Here is a 19148-nt window from a genome sequence, read left to right on the forward strand (position 1 = left end):
TTCGGTGACGGGGCCTAAAAATATCTGACAGTGGCCTGTTCCAGTGTTGGGTGACATGAAGCATGATTCTCTGCTATGACATGAAGCCTGATTCTCTGCTATGGGACCTCTCTCCAATTGATATTGATTAATTTTTATTTATTTTATTTTTATTTTTATTCATATGTTTGAAGGGGATTTAACTACATTTTGCTGCCTTTTGCAGCCCTCTAGCCCTTTCCTGGGCTGTTTTACAGCATTTTTAGTGCCGAAAAGTTCGGGTCCCCATTGACTTCAATGGGGTTCGGGTTCGGGCCGAAGTTAGGCCGAACTTCTCGAACCCAAACATCCAGGTGTTCGCTCAACTCTAGCAAGAACTAGTCACTCAGTTTTGTGTTTCATACAGCCGCTGGCAAATTCTGCAATCAGCAAAATCCAGTTCATCAGTGTTTTATAGGCTTATTGCCAGCACAGCAATGTCATACATTCTGCTGCTAACACTGAGTAATTGCCCCATTTCACAGTTCAGAGGAAGAAGCAGTGGTGAGACCGAGCCAACAGCGTAGCAATCTGATGATTGCTTTTGATAATTCCCTATAGGAACTATAAAAAATTGTAAAAAAAATAAAATTCTAATCACCCCCTTTTCCCCAAAATGAAAATAAAAATATATAAACAATAAAAAATACAAAAAAGCACCGGCCTCTCTGGTGGCTGGGACTGCGGGAGCTCACATTGGCTAGTGCTTTTTTTCTATAGTGGCAAGCACTATCAACACTGATGAATTGCAGGGTGGTCATAACCATGGAAACGAGCAGTGTATAAAATTGATCCGCCATCAAAGTATGCAATATAGATATTAACAATACATTAGTAAGTCCCTTGTATTAACTTTCTCTACATAATAAATGCTATTTGCTGAAGTGAGACAACCCCTTTAAATGGTGGAATTAGAAAGTGCAAAATACGAGCCCTCATGCGTCTATGTGAACAGAAAAATAAATAGGTTATGGTCCCAGAAAGGCAGGTAGTGAAAAACATAAAAAAAAAATGAAAAAGACCACAGGAGCTAAAAGGGTTAAACACCATCTGCCCCTCAATACAGGACAATTTTTGGAAGCTTTGGAATATAAAAAAAACCATGACGCGTGACATTGCAGTGTGTTTTGAATTAGGCTGTTTGTTAACGCCGTCAAACATGCGTTTGCACAAAGCTATATATGTCAGGCCTAGTTCACACGAACGTATGGCTTTTATAGTTTTTTGTGGTCCGTTTTTCACAGATCCGTTGTTCCGTTTTTGAGTTCTGTTGTGTTTCCGTTTCCTTTCCGTTTTTCCATTCCGTTTTTCCGTATAGAAAAAATTGGGCTGGGCATAACATTTTCAATAGATGGTTCTATCTTTCAACGGAACGGAAAAACAGAAATACGGAAACGGAATGCATACGGAGTACATTCCGTTTTTTTTTTTGCGGAACCATTGAAATGAATGGCTCCGTATACGGACCGTATACGGAACACAAAAAAACGGCCCGTACACTCGCAAAAAAAACGTTCGTGTGAACTAGGCCTCAGTGTCCCTTATTATTTGCTATTGCTGTCATTGCATTCAAGAGCTTAGGGAGGAGAGAAAATGCAACAATTCATAAAAAATAAAAAAAATAAAAACATGTTTTGCTAATAAGTCCTAAAAGACTAGAAGGAGTTATATACCAACTGTCAGGGAAAGTGGAGCAACTTTGGTGAAAATACAGAAGGAGGGTCTTGGATTTCCTAAGCTACAAGGTCCATTTCAACTAGGACAGGTATCTGGTAACACTGAAGATCCTCAGGCTTCATGTCAAATTTGAACTCTATTATAGAAGTGAATTGTTTAAAATTCGGCCATTTCTGTCTACCAATCCGATTCAGATCCAAATCGATTCTACCCAAATCGAAAATTGCTCCAATTCACCTGCAAATTTGTGTATGAGACTCTCTTCCAGATTTTTTTCCCTCTCTCATGTTTTTTGCTTTATTTTATGTATTTATTTTTCTCTCTCACTCTTTCCAAAATTTCAAAAAAATCAGATTCAAATACATCTTAATTGGTTGGGTCGGGTCGAATTAAGCTTTATAATTTCTCTAAACTATAGAAACTCTGTTACCAGGTTAAATTTTTAAGGATTGATTTATTTATTTTTTTAAATAAGATTATGAAGATGAAACATTTATTGATGATGATGATATAATAACCAGAACAGAATTCCCAGAAAGTTGGCTTTGGAGGATAGAAGTAATGAATGAAGCACCAGATGCCAAAGGGTGAGTTTAAGTCTACGGTCAACTTATTAAATGGATTGTATGAGACTAGTGTAGCGGAAAGAACTTCTACTTTTTTTATCATCCAGAAATTAGGCCAATTTTGTCCGTGAACTGTGCCTGGTGCTGCACCTAGAAATTTTTCAGATGATCAAGGGATCAATGGCTGTCTCTAGATTGACACGTGTGATGATATGTTAAAATAAAACGTAACATTCATTATATTAATTTATAAAATGCTTCACACAACTGTCACGGAAGGTGTACAGGAAACAAGACAATGCAAAATGAATATATGACTCACTGGATCCAAAACTAAGGAACAAAAGGAAGACCCCTGCATAAGACCTGGCACTCTCCCTGACTGCTCAGCCTAAGCGAAAATCCCAATGGTGGATGATCGCATATCCTCGTACCTCGACTATATACCACCTGAACACCCTACAATAGTGAGGGGACACGACCACCGGCTCCCTACACTAGACACGGAGGGAGTCAGGGTCACCTGGGATCCAGCAAACAGAAAATCACAAATAAATGTACAGCAATTATCTTGTAGAAGGCTGGAAAATAGGATCAGCATGCACACACACTCCAGGAAGTTGTATAAACCGCACACTACTGCATTATGGGGAGGAATTTAAAGGGATGCAATCAGTCTAACTACATGACAGCTGAGCGAGGCTAACGAGATGAGGAACTGAAATTCAAAACAAAGAAAACTCAAGGAGGAGGTTCTGAAAGGCTTCTGTCAGAGCTTCTCAGCTGCCTGGTTGTGACAACAACACTCACAATTAAAATTATCAGCTAAGCTTGTAATCTATATGATATTTTAAGTATAATTCACAGATATTAATTTTGAAGCGTCTTGGGGTACCACTTGGAGGTACTGCCAGCTTTGTATTTAGCAGCCCGTGCTGGTGCTGTGCTACTCCAGCTCTGTTATGCCACTGCTTTCCTCCTAAATGTCCCCTATCTGTGTACTGGACTTATATTCATGATAGTAAACTTTTACAAGCTGATGCTGTCTAAAAATGGACGCTTTACAAGACGCTGCCCCCCGACATGTTTCGCCAAGTCTCATTTAAAGGAAATGTGACATCAGGAAATGATATTGTTTAATGCAAAATCACCAATTAGGATATTTTATGATTCTTATCAGTATTATTGATGAGAGATGGCCATGCGGTTTGCCCGGCGGTCGCTTCGCGGCGAAGTTTGCTCGTTCGCGGTTCACCGAACGGGCGAACATATGGCGATGTCCGCTGGTGCCATATTCTTTTACATTGTGAAGAACTTTGACCCATGACACATCCATCAGGTGGTACAGGACAGCCAATAGAGACGTTTCAGCACATGGACATACCCCTACCTTATAAATAAACCTGATCTGGCCGCCATTTTACATTCAGTGTTTTGCCAGTGTAGGGAGAGGTTGCTGTGTGGAGCAGGGACAGGCTGTTAGGGACACCAAACGCTAGCTAATATGGCCACAAAAGTCCTTTTAAGGACTGGTATAGGTGTGCTATTGATAGGTGTGATACACAGAGGGGTGAGATATACTAATAATATACTTTCTAACATAGAAATTATATTATAATGTATTTGTATTGTGCAGCAGTTGTGTGCGGTTCTGCTGCGATACTGCAGCCACACAGAGTGCCAAACGCTATTGGAACAAATCATTTCTACTGGTGTGATTTACCTGTTTCCCCCCAAAAAAACTGATTGAAGCAGGGGTGTTATATACCAATAATATACTTTCTATATAGTGCATTTAGGTAGTGCAGCATTTGTTTGCGGTTTAGCTGCTTTACCGCAGCTACACAGAGTGAAAAACACTATTGGAACAAATGTTTCTACTGGTGTGATTTACCAGTTGCCCCTCAAAAAAGGTTAAAAAAAAGTGGGCTACAGTAAAATTGTTATTCAGTGACCGCATAATGTACCTCGAGCCACATAATCAGAATTTATTTTATGTCCGGTGAATGCCTGGTTTTTAAGGCCCGTACTCCTGTGGCCTAAAATACAATTTGTCTAGGCTCCAGCAGGGCACATTTCAGAGAATTTCCCTTTAAGAAAATGTCATAAAAATTTCCCCTGATTATTTTTTTTTGAATTTTTGTCATTGATCCCCCTCTGGTATGTCACTGTCCATGTTGTGCGACTATTTGTGCACTTCTTCTAAGTATTTGGTGGCTGCAAATATGAGCTGAAGGTTTTCCAGGTTCGCCTGCCTTTGAAGTAAATGGGGCCCGCCGCATACTTGCAGCTCGCATACATTTGATTGCGTTCGCGAACCGCCCCGGCCGATGTTCGCCCATCACTTTTATTGATCACCTTGCCCAGTATTGTCAGATATGTTGGGGTTTACACTATGAATTTCTATAACTTTTTTTTTGACAGGATCTCCACTAAGACTATACCCATTATCTTAAAAGATTCTACCACCACATGGGAGGTTTTGGCTGTGAGTCTATCGGACAGTAAAGGTAAGTTGTTTCTTCTTGTCCTCATTAGGGATGAGCGAACTCGAACTGTATAGTTCGGGTTCGTACCGAATTTTGGGGTGTCAGTGACACGGACCCGAACCCGGACATTTTCGTAAAAGTCCGGGTTCGGGTTCGGTGTTCGTCGCTTTCTTGGCGCTTTTGTGACGCTTTCTTGGCGCTTTTTGAAAGGCTGCAAAGCAGCCAATCAACAAGCGTCATACTACTTGCCCCAAGAGGCCATCACAGCCATGCCTACTATTGGCATGGCTGTGATTGGCCAGAGCACCATGTGACCCAGCCTCTATTTAAGCTGGAGTCACATAGCGCCGCCCGTCACTCTGCTCTGATTAGCGTAGGGAGAGGTTGCGGCTGCGACAGTAGGGCGAGATTAGGCAGATTAACTCCTCCAAAGGACTTGATTAACTGATCGATCTGCAGCTGTGGATCATTGAGCTGCTGATCCTCAATTGCTCACTGTTTTTAGGCTGCACAGACCGTTTGTCAGTCTCATTTTTCTGGGGTGATCGGCGGCCATTTTGTGTCTTGTGGTGCGCCAGCACAAGCTGCGACCAAGTGCATTTAACCCTCAATGGTGTGGTTGTTTTTTGGCTAAAGCCTACATCAGGGTGAAGCTGTCACACCAAGTGCATTTAACCAGCAATAGTCTGTTCATTTTTTGGCCATATACAAAATCAGGGGCAAGCTGCGCCTGTCACCAAGTGCATTTAACCCTCAATGGTGTGGTTGTTTTTTGGCTAAAGCCTACATCAGGGTGAAGCTGTGACACCAAGTGCATTTAACCAGCAATAGTCTGTTCATTTTTTGGCCATATACAAAATCAGGGGCAAGCTGCGCCTGTCACCAAGTGCATTTAACCCTCAATGGTGTGGTTGTTTTTTGGCTAAAGCCTACATCAGGGTGAAGCTGTCACACCAAGTGCATTTAACCAGCAATAGTCTGTTCATTTTTTGGCCATATACAAAATCAGGGGCAAGCTGCGCCTGTCACCAAGTGCATTTAACCCTCAATGGTGTGGTTGTTTTTTGGCTAAAGCCTACATCAGGGTGAAGCTGTCACACCAAGTGCATTTAACCAGCAATAGTCTGTTTATTTTTTGGCCATATCCCAGTCTAATTCTGTCACTAAATCCATACCGGTCACCCAGCGCCTAAATACTAGGCCTCAAATTTATATCCAGCTAAATCTGTCCCTAGTGCTGTAGCTGGGCGAGTTATTTAGTGTCCGTTCAAGCACATTTCTTGTTCTGGGTTGAAATACAATTCCCAATTTAGCAATTTCATAATTTAGTGGTTCCTGCTATATCAGAGCTATTTGAAATCTATCCCAAAAAGGGTATATAATATTGAAGGTGCACATTGGGTCATTCAGAATAACTTCACACACACCCGCTACTGTGTATTTCCAAGTCTAATTCTGTCACTAAACCCATACCTGTCACCCAGCGCCTAAATACTAGGCCTCAAATTTAAATCCCTCTAAATCTCTCGTTACCGCTGTACTGTTGTTGCTGGGCAAGATATTTAGTGTCCGTCAAAGCACATTTTTTGTTCTGGGTTGAAGTACAATTCCCAATTTAGCAATTTCATAATTTAGTGGTTTCTGCTATATCAGAGCTATTTGAAATCTATCCCTAAAAGGGTATATAATATTGAAGGTGCACATTGGGTCATTCAGAATAACTTCACACACACGCTTCTGTGCATTTCCAAGTCTAATTCTGTCACTAAATCCATACCGGTGACCCAGCGCCTAAATACTAGGCCTCAAATTTAAATCCCTCTAAATCTCTCGTTACCCACCGCTGTACTGTTGTTGCTGGGCAAGATATTTAGTGTCCGTCAAAACACATTTTTTGTTCTGGGTTGAAGTACAATTCCCAATTTAGCAATTTCATAATTTAGTGGTTTCTGCTATATCAGAGCTATTTGAAATCTATCCCTAAAAGGGTATATAATATTGAAGGTGCACATAGGGTCATTCAGAATAACTTCACACACACGCTTCTGTGCATTTCCAAGTCTAATTCTGTCACTAAATCCATACCGGTGACCCAGCGCCTAAATACTAGGCCTCAAATTTAAATCCCTCTAAATCTCTCGTTACCCACCGCTGTACTGTTGTCGCTGGGCAAGATATTTAGTGTCCGTCAAAGCACATTTTTTGTTCTGGGTTGAAGTACAATTCCCAATTTAGCAATTTCATAATTTAGTGGTTTCTGCTATATCAGAGCTATTTGAAATCTATCCCTAAAAGGGTATATAATATTGAAGGTGCACATAGGGTCATTCAGAATAACTTCACACACACGCTTCTGTGCATTTCCAAGTCTAATTCTGTCACTAAATCCATACCGGTGACCCAGCGCCTAAATACTAGGCCTCAAATTTATATCCCGCTAAATCTCTCGTTACCGCTGTACTGTTGTTGCTGGGCAAGATATTTAGTGTCCGTCAAATCACATTTTTTGTTCTGGGTTGAAGTACAATTCCCAATTTAGCAATTTCATAATTTAGTGGTTCCTGCTATATCAGAGCTATTTGAAATCTATCCCAAAAAGGGTATATAATATTGAAGGTGCACATTGGGTCATTCAGAATAACTTCACACACACCCGCTACTGTGTATTTCCAAGTCTAATTCTGTCACTAAACCCATACCTGTCACCCAGCGCCTAAATACTAGGCCTCAAATTTAAATCCCTCTAAATCTCTCGTTACCGCTGTACTGTTGTTGCTGGGCAAGATATTTAGTGTCCGTCAAAGCACATTTTTTGTTCTGGGTTGAAGTACAATTCCCAATTTAGCAATTTCATAATTTAGTGGTTTCTGCTATATCAGAGCTATTTGAAATCTATCCCTAAAAGGGTATATAATATTGAAGGTGCACATTGGGTCATTCAGAATAACTTCACACACACGCTTCTGTGCATTTCCAAGTCTAATTCTGTCACTAAATCCATACCGGTGACCCAGCGCCTAAATACTAGGCCTCAAATTTAAATCCCTCTAAATCTCTCGTTACCCACCGCTGTACTGTTGTTGCTGGGCAAGATATTTAGTGTCCGTCAAAGCACATTTTTTGTTCTGGGTTGAAGTACAATTCCCAATTTAGCAATTTCATAATTTAGTGGTTTCTGCTATATCAGAGCTATTTGAAATCTATCCCTAAAAGGGTATATAATATTGAAGGTGCACATAGGGTCATTCAGAATAACTTCACACACACGCTTCTGTGCATTTCCAAGTCTAATTCTGTCACTAAATCCATACCGGTGACCCAGCGCCTAAATACTAGGCCTCAAATTTAAATCCCTCTAAATCTCTCGTTACCGCTGTCCTGTTGTAGCTGGGAAAGTTATTTAGTGCCCGTCAAAGCACATTTTTTGTTCTGGGTTGAAGTACAATTCCCAATTTAGCAATTTCATAATTTAGTGGTTCCTGCTATATCAGAGCTATTTGAAATCTATCCCAAAAAGGGTATATAATATTCAAGGTGCACATTGGGTCATTCAGAATAACTTCACACACACGCTTCTGTGCATTTCCAAGTCTAATTCTGTCACTAAATCCATACCGGTCACCCAGCGCCTAAATACTAGGCCTCAAATTTATATCCCGCTGAATTTGAATACAATACATTGGGCCAAATAATATATTTGTTGTTGTGGTGAACCATAACAATGAGAAAAACATCTAGTAAGGGACGCGGACGTGGACATGGTCGTGGTGGTGTTAGTGGACCCTCTGGTGCTGGGAGAGGACGTGGCCGTTCTGCCACATCCACACGTCCTAGTGTACCAACTACCTCAGGTCCCAGTAGCCGCCAGAATTTACAGCGATATATGGTGGGGCCCAATGCCGTTCTAAGGATGGTAAGGCCTGAGCAGGTACAGGCATTAGTCAATTGGGTGGCCGACAGTGGATCCAGCACGTTCAAATTATCTCCCACCCAGTCTTCTGCAGAAAGCGCACAGATGGCGCCTGAAAACCAACCCCATCAGTCTGTCACATCACCCCCATGCATACCAGGGAAACTGTCTCAGCCTCAAGTTATGCAGCAGTCTCTTATGCTGTTTGAAGACTCCGCTGGCAGGGTTTCCCAAGGGCATCCACCTAGCCCTTCCCCAGCGGTGAAAGACATAGAATGCACTGACGCACAACCACTTATGTTTCCTGATGATGAGGACATGGGAATACCACCTCAGCATGTCTCTGATGATGACGAAACACAGGTGCCAACTGCTGCGTCTTTCTGCAGTGTGCAGACTGAACAGGAGGTCAGGGATCAAGACTGGGTGGAAGACGATGCAGGGGACGATGAGGTCCTAGACCCCACATGGAATGAAGGTCGTGCCACTGACTTTCACAGTTCGGAGGAAGAGGCAGTGGTGAGACCGAGCCAACAGCGTAGCAAAAGAGGGAGCAGTGGGCAAAAGCAGAACACCCGCCGCCAAGAGACTCCGCCTGCTACTGACCGCCGCCATCTGGGACCGAGCACCCCAAAGGCAGCTTCAAGGAGTTCCCTGGCATGGCACTTCTTCAAACAATGTGCTGACGACAAGACCCGAGTGGTTTGCACGCTGTGCCATCAGAGCCTGAAGCGAGGCATTAACGTTCTGAACCTGAGCACAACCTGCATGACCAGGCACCTGCATGCAAAGCATGAACTGCAGTGGAGTAAACACCTTAAAACCAAGGAAGTCACTCAGGCTCCCCCTGCTACCTCTTCTGCTGCTGCCGCCTCGGCCTATTCTGCTGCTGCCTGTCTGTGTCCACCATGAGCTGTTTGAAGCTGGTGGACACAGACAGCTTCAAACAGCTCATGTCGCTTGCTGTCCCACAGTATGTTGTTCCCAGCCGGCACTACTTCTCCAAGAGAGCCGTGCCTTCCCTGCACAACCAAGTATCCGATAAAATCAAGTGTGCACTGCGCAACGCCATCTGTAGCAAGGTCCACCTAACCACAGATACGTGGACCAGTAAGCACGGCCAGGGACGCTATATCTCCCTAACTGCACACTGGGTAAATGTAGTGGCAGCTGGGCCCCAGGCGGAGAGCTGTTTGGCGCACGTCCTGCCGCCGCCAAGGATCGCAGGGCAACATTCTTTGCCTCCTGTTGCCACCTCCTCCTTCTCGGCTTCCTCCTCCTCTTCTTCCACCTGCTCATCCAGTCAGCCACACACCTTCACCACCAACTTCAGCACAGCCCGGGGTAAACGTCAGCAGGCCATTCTGAAACTCATATGTTTGGGGGACAGGCCCCACACCGCACAGGAGTTGTGGCGGGGTATTGAACAACAGACCGACGAGTGGTTGCTGCCGGTGAGCCTCAAGCCCGGCCTGGTGGTGTGTGATAATGGGCGAAATCTCGTTGCAGCTCTGGGACTAGCCAATTTGACGCACATCCCTTGCTTGGCGCATGTGCTGAATTTGGTGGTGCAGAAGTTCATTCACAACTACCCCGACATGTCAGAGCTGCTGCATAAAGTGCGGGCCGTCTGTTCGCGCTTCCGGCGTTCACATCCTGCCGCTGCTCGCCTGTCTGCGCTACAGCGTAACTTCGGCCTTCCCGCTCACCGCCTCATATGCGACGTGCCCACCAGGTGGAACTCCACCTTGCACATGCTGGACAGACTGTGCGAACAGCAGCAGGCCATAGTGGAGTTTCAGCTGCAGCACGCACGGGTCAGTCGCACTACAGAACAGCACCACTTCACCACCAATGACTGGGCCTCCATGCGAGACCTGTGTGCCCTGTTGCGCTGTTTCGAGTACTCCACCAACATGGCCAGTGGCGATGACACCGTTATCAGCGTTACAATACCACTTCTATGTCTCCTTGAGAAAACACTTAGGGCGATGATGGAAGAGGAGGTGGCCCAGGAGGAGGAGGAGGAGGAGGAGGAAGAGGGGTCATTTTTAGCACTTTCAGGCCAGTCTCTTCGAAGTGACTCAGAGGGAGGTTTTTGGCAACAGCAGAGGCCAGGTACAAATGTGGCCAGCCAGGGCCCACTACTGGAGGACGAGGAGGACGAGGATGAGGAGGAGGTGGAGGAGGATGAGGATGAAGCATGGTCACAGCGGGGTGGCACCCAACGCAGCTCGGGTCCATCACTGGTGCGTGGCTGGGGGGAAAGGCAGGACGATGACGATACGCCTCCCACAGAGGACAGCTTGTCCTTACCCCTGGGCAGCCTGGCACACATGAGCGACTACATGCTGCAGTGCCTGCGCAACGACAGCAGAGTTGCCCACATTTTAACCTGTGCGGACTACTGGGTTGCCACCCTGCTGGATCCACGCTACAAAGACAATGTGCCCACCTTACTTCCTGCACTGGAGCGTGATAGGAAGATGCGCGAGTACAAGCGCACGTTGGTAGACGCGCTACTGAGAGCATTCCCAAATGTCACAGGGGAACAAGTGGAAGCCCAAGGCCAAGGCAGAGGAGGAGCAAGAGGTCGCCAAGGCAGCTGTGTCACGGCCAGCTCCTCTGAGGGCAGGGTTAGCATGGCAGAGATGTGGAAAACTTTTGTCAACACGCCACAGCTAACTGCACCACCACCTGATACGCAACGTGTTAGCAGGAGGCAACATTTCACTAACATGGTGGAACAGTACGTGTGCACACCCCTCCACGTACTGACTGATGGTTCGGCCCCATTCAACTTCTGGGTCTCTAAATTGTCCACGTGGCCAGAGCTAGCCTTTTATGCCTTGGAGGTGCTGGCCTGCCCGGCAGCCAGCGTTTTGTCTGAACGTGTATTCAGCACGGCAGGGGGCGTCATTACAGACAAACGCAGCCGCCTGTCTACAGCCAATGTGGACAAGCTGACGTTCATAAAAATGAACCAGGCATGGATCCCACAGGACCTGTCCGTCCCTTGTCCAGATTAGACATTAACTACCTCCCCATAACCATATATTATTGGACTCCAGGGCACTTCCTCATTCAATCCTATTTTTATTTTCATTTTACCATTATATTGCAAGGCTACCCAAAGTTGAATGAACCTCTCCTCTGCCTGTGTGCTAGGCCTAAATATATGCCAATGGATTGTTGCAGTGGTGGCTGACGTGAAGCCTCATTCTCTGCTATGACATGCAGACTGATTCTCTGGTGACATGAAGCCAGATCCTCTGTTACGGGACCTCTCTCCTCTGCCTGGGTGCTGGGCCTAAATTTATGAAAATGGACTGTTGCAGTGGTGGGTGACGTGAAGCCTGATTCTCTGCTATGACATGCAGACTGATTCTCTGGTGACATGAAGCCAGATCCTCTGTTACGGGACCTCTCTCCTCTGCCTGGGTGCTGGGCCTAAATTTATGAAAATGGACTGTTGCAGTGGTGGGTGACGTGAAGCCTCATTCTCTGCTATGACATGCAGACTGATTCTCTGCTGACATGAAGCCAGATTGTCTGTTACGGGACCTCTCTCCTCTGCCTGGGTGCTGGGCCTGAATTTATGACAATGGACTGTTGCAGTGGTGGCTGACGTGAAGCCTGATTCTCTGCTATGATATGAAGACTGATTCTCTGCTGACATGAAGCCAGATTGTCTGTTACGGGACCTCTCTCCTCTGCCTGGGTGCCGGGGCCTAAATATCTGAGAATGGACTGTTCCAGTGGTGGGTAACGGGAAGCCAGATTCTCTGCTATGATATGAAGACTGATTCTCTGCTGACATGAAGCCAGATTGTCTGTTACGGGACCTCTCTCCTCTGCCTGGGTGCTGGGCCTAAATTTATGAAAATGGACTATTACAGTGGTGGGTGACGTGAAGCCTGATTCTCTGCTATGACATGAAGACTGATTCTCTGCTGACATGAAGCCAGATTGTCTGTTACGGGACCTCTCTCCTCTGCCTGGGTGCCGGGGCCTAAATATCTGAGAATGGACTGTTCCAGTGGTGGGTGACGGGAAGCCAGATTCTCTGCTATGGAACCTCTCTCCAATTGATTTTGGTTAATTTTTATTTATTTAATTTTTATTTTTATTAATTTCCCTATCCACATTTGTTTGCAGGGGATTTACCTACATGTTGCTGCCTTTTGCAGCCCTCTAGCCCTTTCCTGGGCTGTTTTACAGCCGTTTTAGTGCCGAAAAGTTCGGGTCCCCATTGACTTCAATGGGGTTCGGGTTCGGGACGAAGTTCGGATCGGGTTCGGATCCCGAACCCGAACATTTCCGGGATGTTCGGCCGAACTTCTCGAACCCGAACATCCAGGTGTTCGCTCAACTCTAGTCCTCATGAAGAGTGTACGCTATGGGAACCATTTATTAAGGCCGGCCTTTTACACGGTCCAGGGTCCTATTTTTTAAAAAATATTTCCGTAGGTGACATAGGAGAAGGTTTGTAAATATGTAACAGGGTAGGTATTCCTAGAGGCATTAGTAAGGGGGGATGGGGTTTCACATCAGCGTTTTAATTTCTGTTTTAGCAATCCGTTCAAATGTGATTAAAACAGAAAATAAAGGAATTGCTAAAATGGAAAGAAAACTGACTTTTAGACAGGAAAAAAGGACTATTTGTCCTTTTATTTTCTATTGCACTCTATACGGATCAAACCGGAATGCCTTTAAAGTGTTCCTTTTTGCTTTCCCTTTTAGCAATACCGTTATTTTCAGTTTTAAACACATTTCAACAAATTGCCAAAACAGAAACTGAAAGGCTGATGTGACCCCCCCCCCCCCCCCAACATGCATGGGCGTAAACATAGCCATAGCAGCCATAACACTTGCTATGGGGTCCAGAGGTTAGGCGGTCCAATCAGGAGCAAGAGCATTGTACCTTTTGGTGGAAAAAACAATATAGTGGATTTTTGCCATATTGTGGGTTTTCTGATATATTGTACTACTATACTTGCCAATAATTCTTGCTACTTACGAAGGTCTTTTGATTTGCTTACACTAGGTGGTGAATTATAGTTACATCCCTGGTAACATGGAAAAATATTTAGCTTCTCGGGATAAATACTGTAGTCCAAACAATGGAAACTGCAGTTTCATGAGTTCAAAACAAATAAAAGGGAACCTGTCATCAACTTTATGGTGACCTCACTGACAGCGGCATAAATTAGTGACATAAATGCTGATCTCAGCGGTGGGTCACTCAGGAGCTAAAGGTAAGTGGTTGCCGAGAACCAGCATCATATCCATTGCATCCCAGGCCTGGAGAAGAGTCACATCTACCTGAGAAGAATATTTTGACTAAAACCTTCAGAATCACAGGTGCATACCCATGAAGCAAACATAATTACAAAAAAAAAAAAAATGGCTGCACACCGTTATATATACAAACAATAGAGCTAAGAAATGGGGGTCATTCTAGATAAAAGCGGTACAGTACCAACTATAAATGAGTATACATGGTGTGCAGCCATTTAGTTTTTTGTAATTATGTTTGCCTCATGGGTATGCACCTGTGATCCTGAAGGTTTTAGTCTAAATTTTCTTGCAATATATTGGGGGTGGCACTCCTTTTAGACTGGACACGCCCATCTACCTGGGACTTCTGAGCAGAATATGTTTGTAGCTGGTTCCTACACTGCCCTGAATATTGTAGGCTTAAGTAAGTCCAAAGTGAGACAGTATATTTAGTGTTAGGGACCCATCTGCGGAAGCCACCTTGACGCCTAGTAGGTGGGCCCGACACGTACTGTATGTGCGCTAAGAGCTTCCATTATTCATGTATACTCATTTATAGTCGGTATTGTACCACTTTTATCTAGAATGACCCCCATTTCTTAGCTCTATTGTTTGTATATATAATGGTGTGCAGCCATTTTGTTTTTTGTATCTACCTGAGAAGAGTCCTGGTTATCCATAATCTCCTGCTCTCTCCCCATCTGCTGATGACTGGCAGTTTTATCCTAGAGACAAAGGGAGAAAACTAGGTAGAAGACGGTCAGTGATCAGCAGGGAGAGCAGGAATTCATGAATAAGCATGACTCTTCTCAGGAGGCCGGGACTCTTCTAAGGTGGCCGGGACTCTTCTCAGGTGGCCGGGACTCTTCTCAGGAGGCCTTGACTCTTTTCCAGGCCCAGTCTGCAATGATTGTGATGTTGGTTCTCGGCAACCATCTCCCCTGTCTCTTCTTTATGCTGCTGTTAGTATGGGCTCCATAAAGTTGATGAGAGGTTCCCTTTAAGGATGAACAAATCGATTTGAGCAACTTTGGCTCGGCCCGAATCTATTTGGGTCTGAACCGAACTCTCTAAAAAATTCTGCGAACTGGACCCAATTTAAATCTCGACTGATTAGTACATCTCTACATTGGAGTATAATACAGGATGTAACTCAGAACCAGTGCAGGATAAGTAATGCAATGTCTGTACAGAGTAACTCCACCAGCAGAATAGTGAGTGCAGCTCTGGAGTATAATACAGGATGTAACTCAGAACCAGTGCAGGATAAGTAATGTAATGTCTGTACACAGTAACTCCACCAGCAGAATAGTGAGTGCAGCTCTGGAGTATAATACAGGATGTAACTCAGAACCAGTGCAGGATAAGTAATGTAATGTCTGTACACAGTAACTCCACCAGCAGAATAGTGAGTGCAGCTCTGGAGTATAATACAGGATGTAACTTAGGATCAGTACATGATAAGTAATGTAATGTCTGTACAGAGTAACTCCACCAGCAGAATAGTGAGTGCAGCTCTGGAGTATAATACAGGATGTAACTCAGGAACAGTACAGGATAAGTAATATAATGTATGCACACAGTGACTCCACTAGCAGAATAGTGAGTACAGCTCTGGCGTATAATACAGGATGTAACTCAGGATCAGTACAGGATAAGTAATGTAATGTACACAGTGATTCCACCATCAGAATAGTGAGTGCAGCTCTGGAGTGTAATACGGGATGTAACTCAGGATCAGTACAGGATAAGTAATGTAATGTCTGTACACAGTAACTCAACCAGCAGAATAGTGAGAACAGCTCTGGAGTGTAATACAGGATGTAACTCAGGATCAGTACAGGATAAGAAATGCAATGTCTGTACACAGTAACTCCACCAGCAGAATAGTGAGTACAGCTCTGGAGTATAATACAGGATGTAACTCAGGATCAGTACAGGATAAGTAATGTCTGTACACAGTAACTCCACCAGCAGAATAGTGAGTACAGCTCTGGAGTATAATACAGGATATAACTTAAGATCAGTACATGATAAGTAATGTAATGTATGTATACAGTGACTGCACCAGCAGAATAGTGAGTGCAGCTCTGGAGTATAATACAGGATGTAACTCAGGATCAGTACAGGATAAGTATTGTATGTACACAGTGACTGCACCAGCAGAATAGTGAGTACAGCTCTGGGGTACAATACAGGATGTAACTCAGGATCAGTAAAGGATGAGTAATGTAATGTCTAATGTCTGTACACAGTAACTCCACCAGCAGAATAGTGAGTACTGCTCTGGAGTATAATACAGGATGTAACTCAGGATCAGTACAGGATAAGTAATGTAATGTGTAACGGACCTCCTAGCACCCCGACCGGGTACCTCCGTCGATAGATGCTCCTACTGCTTTCCGAGGACTCCAAGCACTCCACTTGACACCGTACGCCCTGCAGACCCCACGAACCACCGCAGCTTGGTTGGGGTCTCACCGTCCTCCACCCACGCTGGACCTACGACAAAGCTCCAGGCTCCAGTGGGTGAACCTCTCCTACAGCCAGAGAGCAGGAACAGCTCTTACAAGAGCTAGTAGTTATGCCAGGGGAGTATAGCAAATCTTCAGCGTATAGCAATCCCCCAGTTTGATCAGTTATCCAAACACCAGTCTCAGCATGATGAAGGATAAAACAGGAACACTTTATTGAGAGCTACCCGCCCGTATTTATGCAGGTCCCCATCTGGTGGACACGCCCACAGGGGACCAGAATGGAGACTGCGACACACCGAACAGATACAACACATCCCCACAATGCATCATGGTTTCCTCCTCTCTGCCCCAGAGACAACCGAGGGATAATCCAATTATCTCTCAGGACAAAGGGGAGATCGCCAATACACATGCGGGGACAACAGGACAGAAATCACCAGTTAAACACACAATGTCACACCCTCCCAGCAACCACAGACATTTAACATATTCCCAGATAGCTCAAGTCTGAGTGCATATCATTAGGTGAATGGCACTCAGACCACACGAATACAATTAAACTAGCCATCTGGGTGCCCTCACATAACAAAATACAATTCTACAGACAGATTTAAGCTGTGCGGCCGGCCTGTCTTCTTTAAAGTTAGTATGGGCCATAATCCTGAGGCAGGAGGCTGGCAACCAGCCCCCTCCAAAACACAGTGGCGAGATTGGTTTCGTCACACAATGTATGTATACAGTGACTGCACTAGCAGTATAGTGAGTACAGCTCTGGGGTATAATACAGGATGTAACTCAGGATCAGTACAGGATAAGTAATGTAATGTCTGTACACAGTAACTCCACCAGCAGAATAGTGAGTGCAGCTCTGGAGTATAATACAGGATGTAACTCAGGATCAGTGCAAGATATGTAATGTAATGTCTGTACACAGTAACTCCACCAGAAGAATAGTGAGTAACGCTCTGTAGTTTAATACCGGATGTAACTCAGGATCAGTATAGGATAAGTTATATAATGTATGCACACAGTGACTCCACTAGCAGAATAGCGAGTACATCTCTGGGGTATAATACAGGATGTAACTGAGGATCAGTACAGGATAAGTAATGTAATGTCTGTACAGAGTAACTCCACCAGCAGAATAGTGAGTACAGCTCTGGAGTATAATACAGGATGTAACTCAGGATCAGTACAGGATAAGTAATGTCTGTACACAGTAACTCCACCAACAGAATAGTGAGTACAGCTCTGAAGTATAATTCAGGATGTAACTCAGGATCAGTACAGGATAAGTAAGGTAATGTATGTACATAGTGACTGCACCAGAAGAACAGTGAGTGCAGCTCTGGAGTATAATACAGGATGTAACTCAGGATCAGTACAGGATAAGTAATTTAATGTGTGCACACAGTAACTGCATCTGCAGTATAGTGAGTACAGCTCTGGAGTAAAATACAGGATGTGACTAAGGATCAGTGCAGGATAAGTAATGTAATGTATGTACACAGTGCCTCCACCAGCAGAATAGTGAGTGCAGCTCTGGAGTATAATACAGGATGTTACTCAGGATCAGTACATGATAAGTAATGCATATACACAGTGACTCCACCAGCAGAATAGTGAGTGCAGCTCTGGAGTATAATACAGGATGTAACTCAGTATCAGTACAGAATAAGTAATGTATGTACACAGTGACTAGAGATGAACACATTTTTTTAAAATTTAATTCGCCGCTTTGCCAAATTTCTTAGGAAAAATTTGCTTCGATAGAAATTTATTTGCGGGCCCCTCGGCGAATTACGTTAAAAAACGGCTATTTCCTGGCTGCAGAGAGCCTGTATAGTGGTGTAGAACACTGTGCCTTGCAGTAACACGCATAGGGAGTCTGCTGTGGTAGTGAAATAATACTGTGAGTCAGTATGACATGCAGATGACAGGCGTCACACTTAGATTCACTGCACAATTCACTTATTTGGGCAGTCACAGGGCCAAAACTGACCAAACAACTCACGTATAAATTTACAGGTCAATGTTAGCACCAAGAAGAAGCTGATTCCACATAGATGTCTACAGAACCTGTTCTATTAAACGCTTATACAAGTAGAGCCCCCTGACAGAGTGGAGAGGGTGTCAACAGTAAGTTTGTGTTGACATCACTGATTATTTTGCCCTTCCTCTGATCCATCAGAACAATAACCCACAAAAAACAGATCCTGTCTGTGGAGCATCCGCCTTCTCGGTCAGCATTAGGTCAGTAATCCATCAGTATTGCTAATACCAAATAAAACAGGAGTGGATCCAAAACAGAGATGACACGTGAACGGACTACTAGCAAGCCTTCTGTGTTTTGTACCCACTCCTGCTCTTGGCTACCAAATCACATGCTAATTCTGATGGGACCATACAGGCCTTACAGCTGCTACACAGACAGTATCCATTGTGCGTTTAATTTTACTTTCCTTCTGACAAATCAGAGGAAGGATCAAATAAATGATGATTTTAGCCAAGCCAAAAAAGCTAAATAGTGGCCCAGTCATGAAGTGGGGAGGGTGGGAACAGCAAGAGAAGTCCACAAAGTGGCCCTATGGCATAGTGGTGAGGTAAAAGCAGCTTGAGGAGACCACTGGCCCAATTACAGAGTCTGTAGGTGGCGGCAGCATCAGGAGGCCACAGAGTGGCACAATGACAGAGTGTGGAGGTGGCAGTCGCATCAGGAGGCCACAGAGTG

At 44.5% G+C, this 19148-nt stretch overlaps 1 protein-coding gene across 1 annotated transcript in view; it reads left to right on the forward strand.

Annotated features, from left to right (window-relative positions):
* LOC122927156 (A.superbus venom factor 1-like) overlaps window positions 1-19148 on the forward strand; it is a 503636-nt gene that overhangs the window by 239439 nt on the left and 245049 nt on the right. The window contains exons 17-18 of the mRNA XM_044278753.1: window positions 2171-2282; window positions 4686-4771. Coding sequence (XP_044134688.1) covers window positions 2171-2282; window positions 4686-4771 — 198 coding nt within the window. The remainder of the gene's footprint in view (window positions 1-2170; window positions 2283-4685; window positions 4772-19148) is intronic.

The sequence above is a fragment of the Bufo gargarizans genome, chromosome 2 (assembly GCF_014858855.1).
Source record: "Bufo gargarizans isolate SCDJY-AF-19 chromosome 2, ASM1485885v1, whole genome shotgun sequence".
Lineage (NCBI taxonomy): Eukaryota > Metazoa > Chordata > Amphibia > Anura > Bufonidae > Bufo > Bufo gargarizans.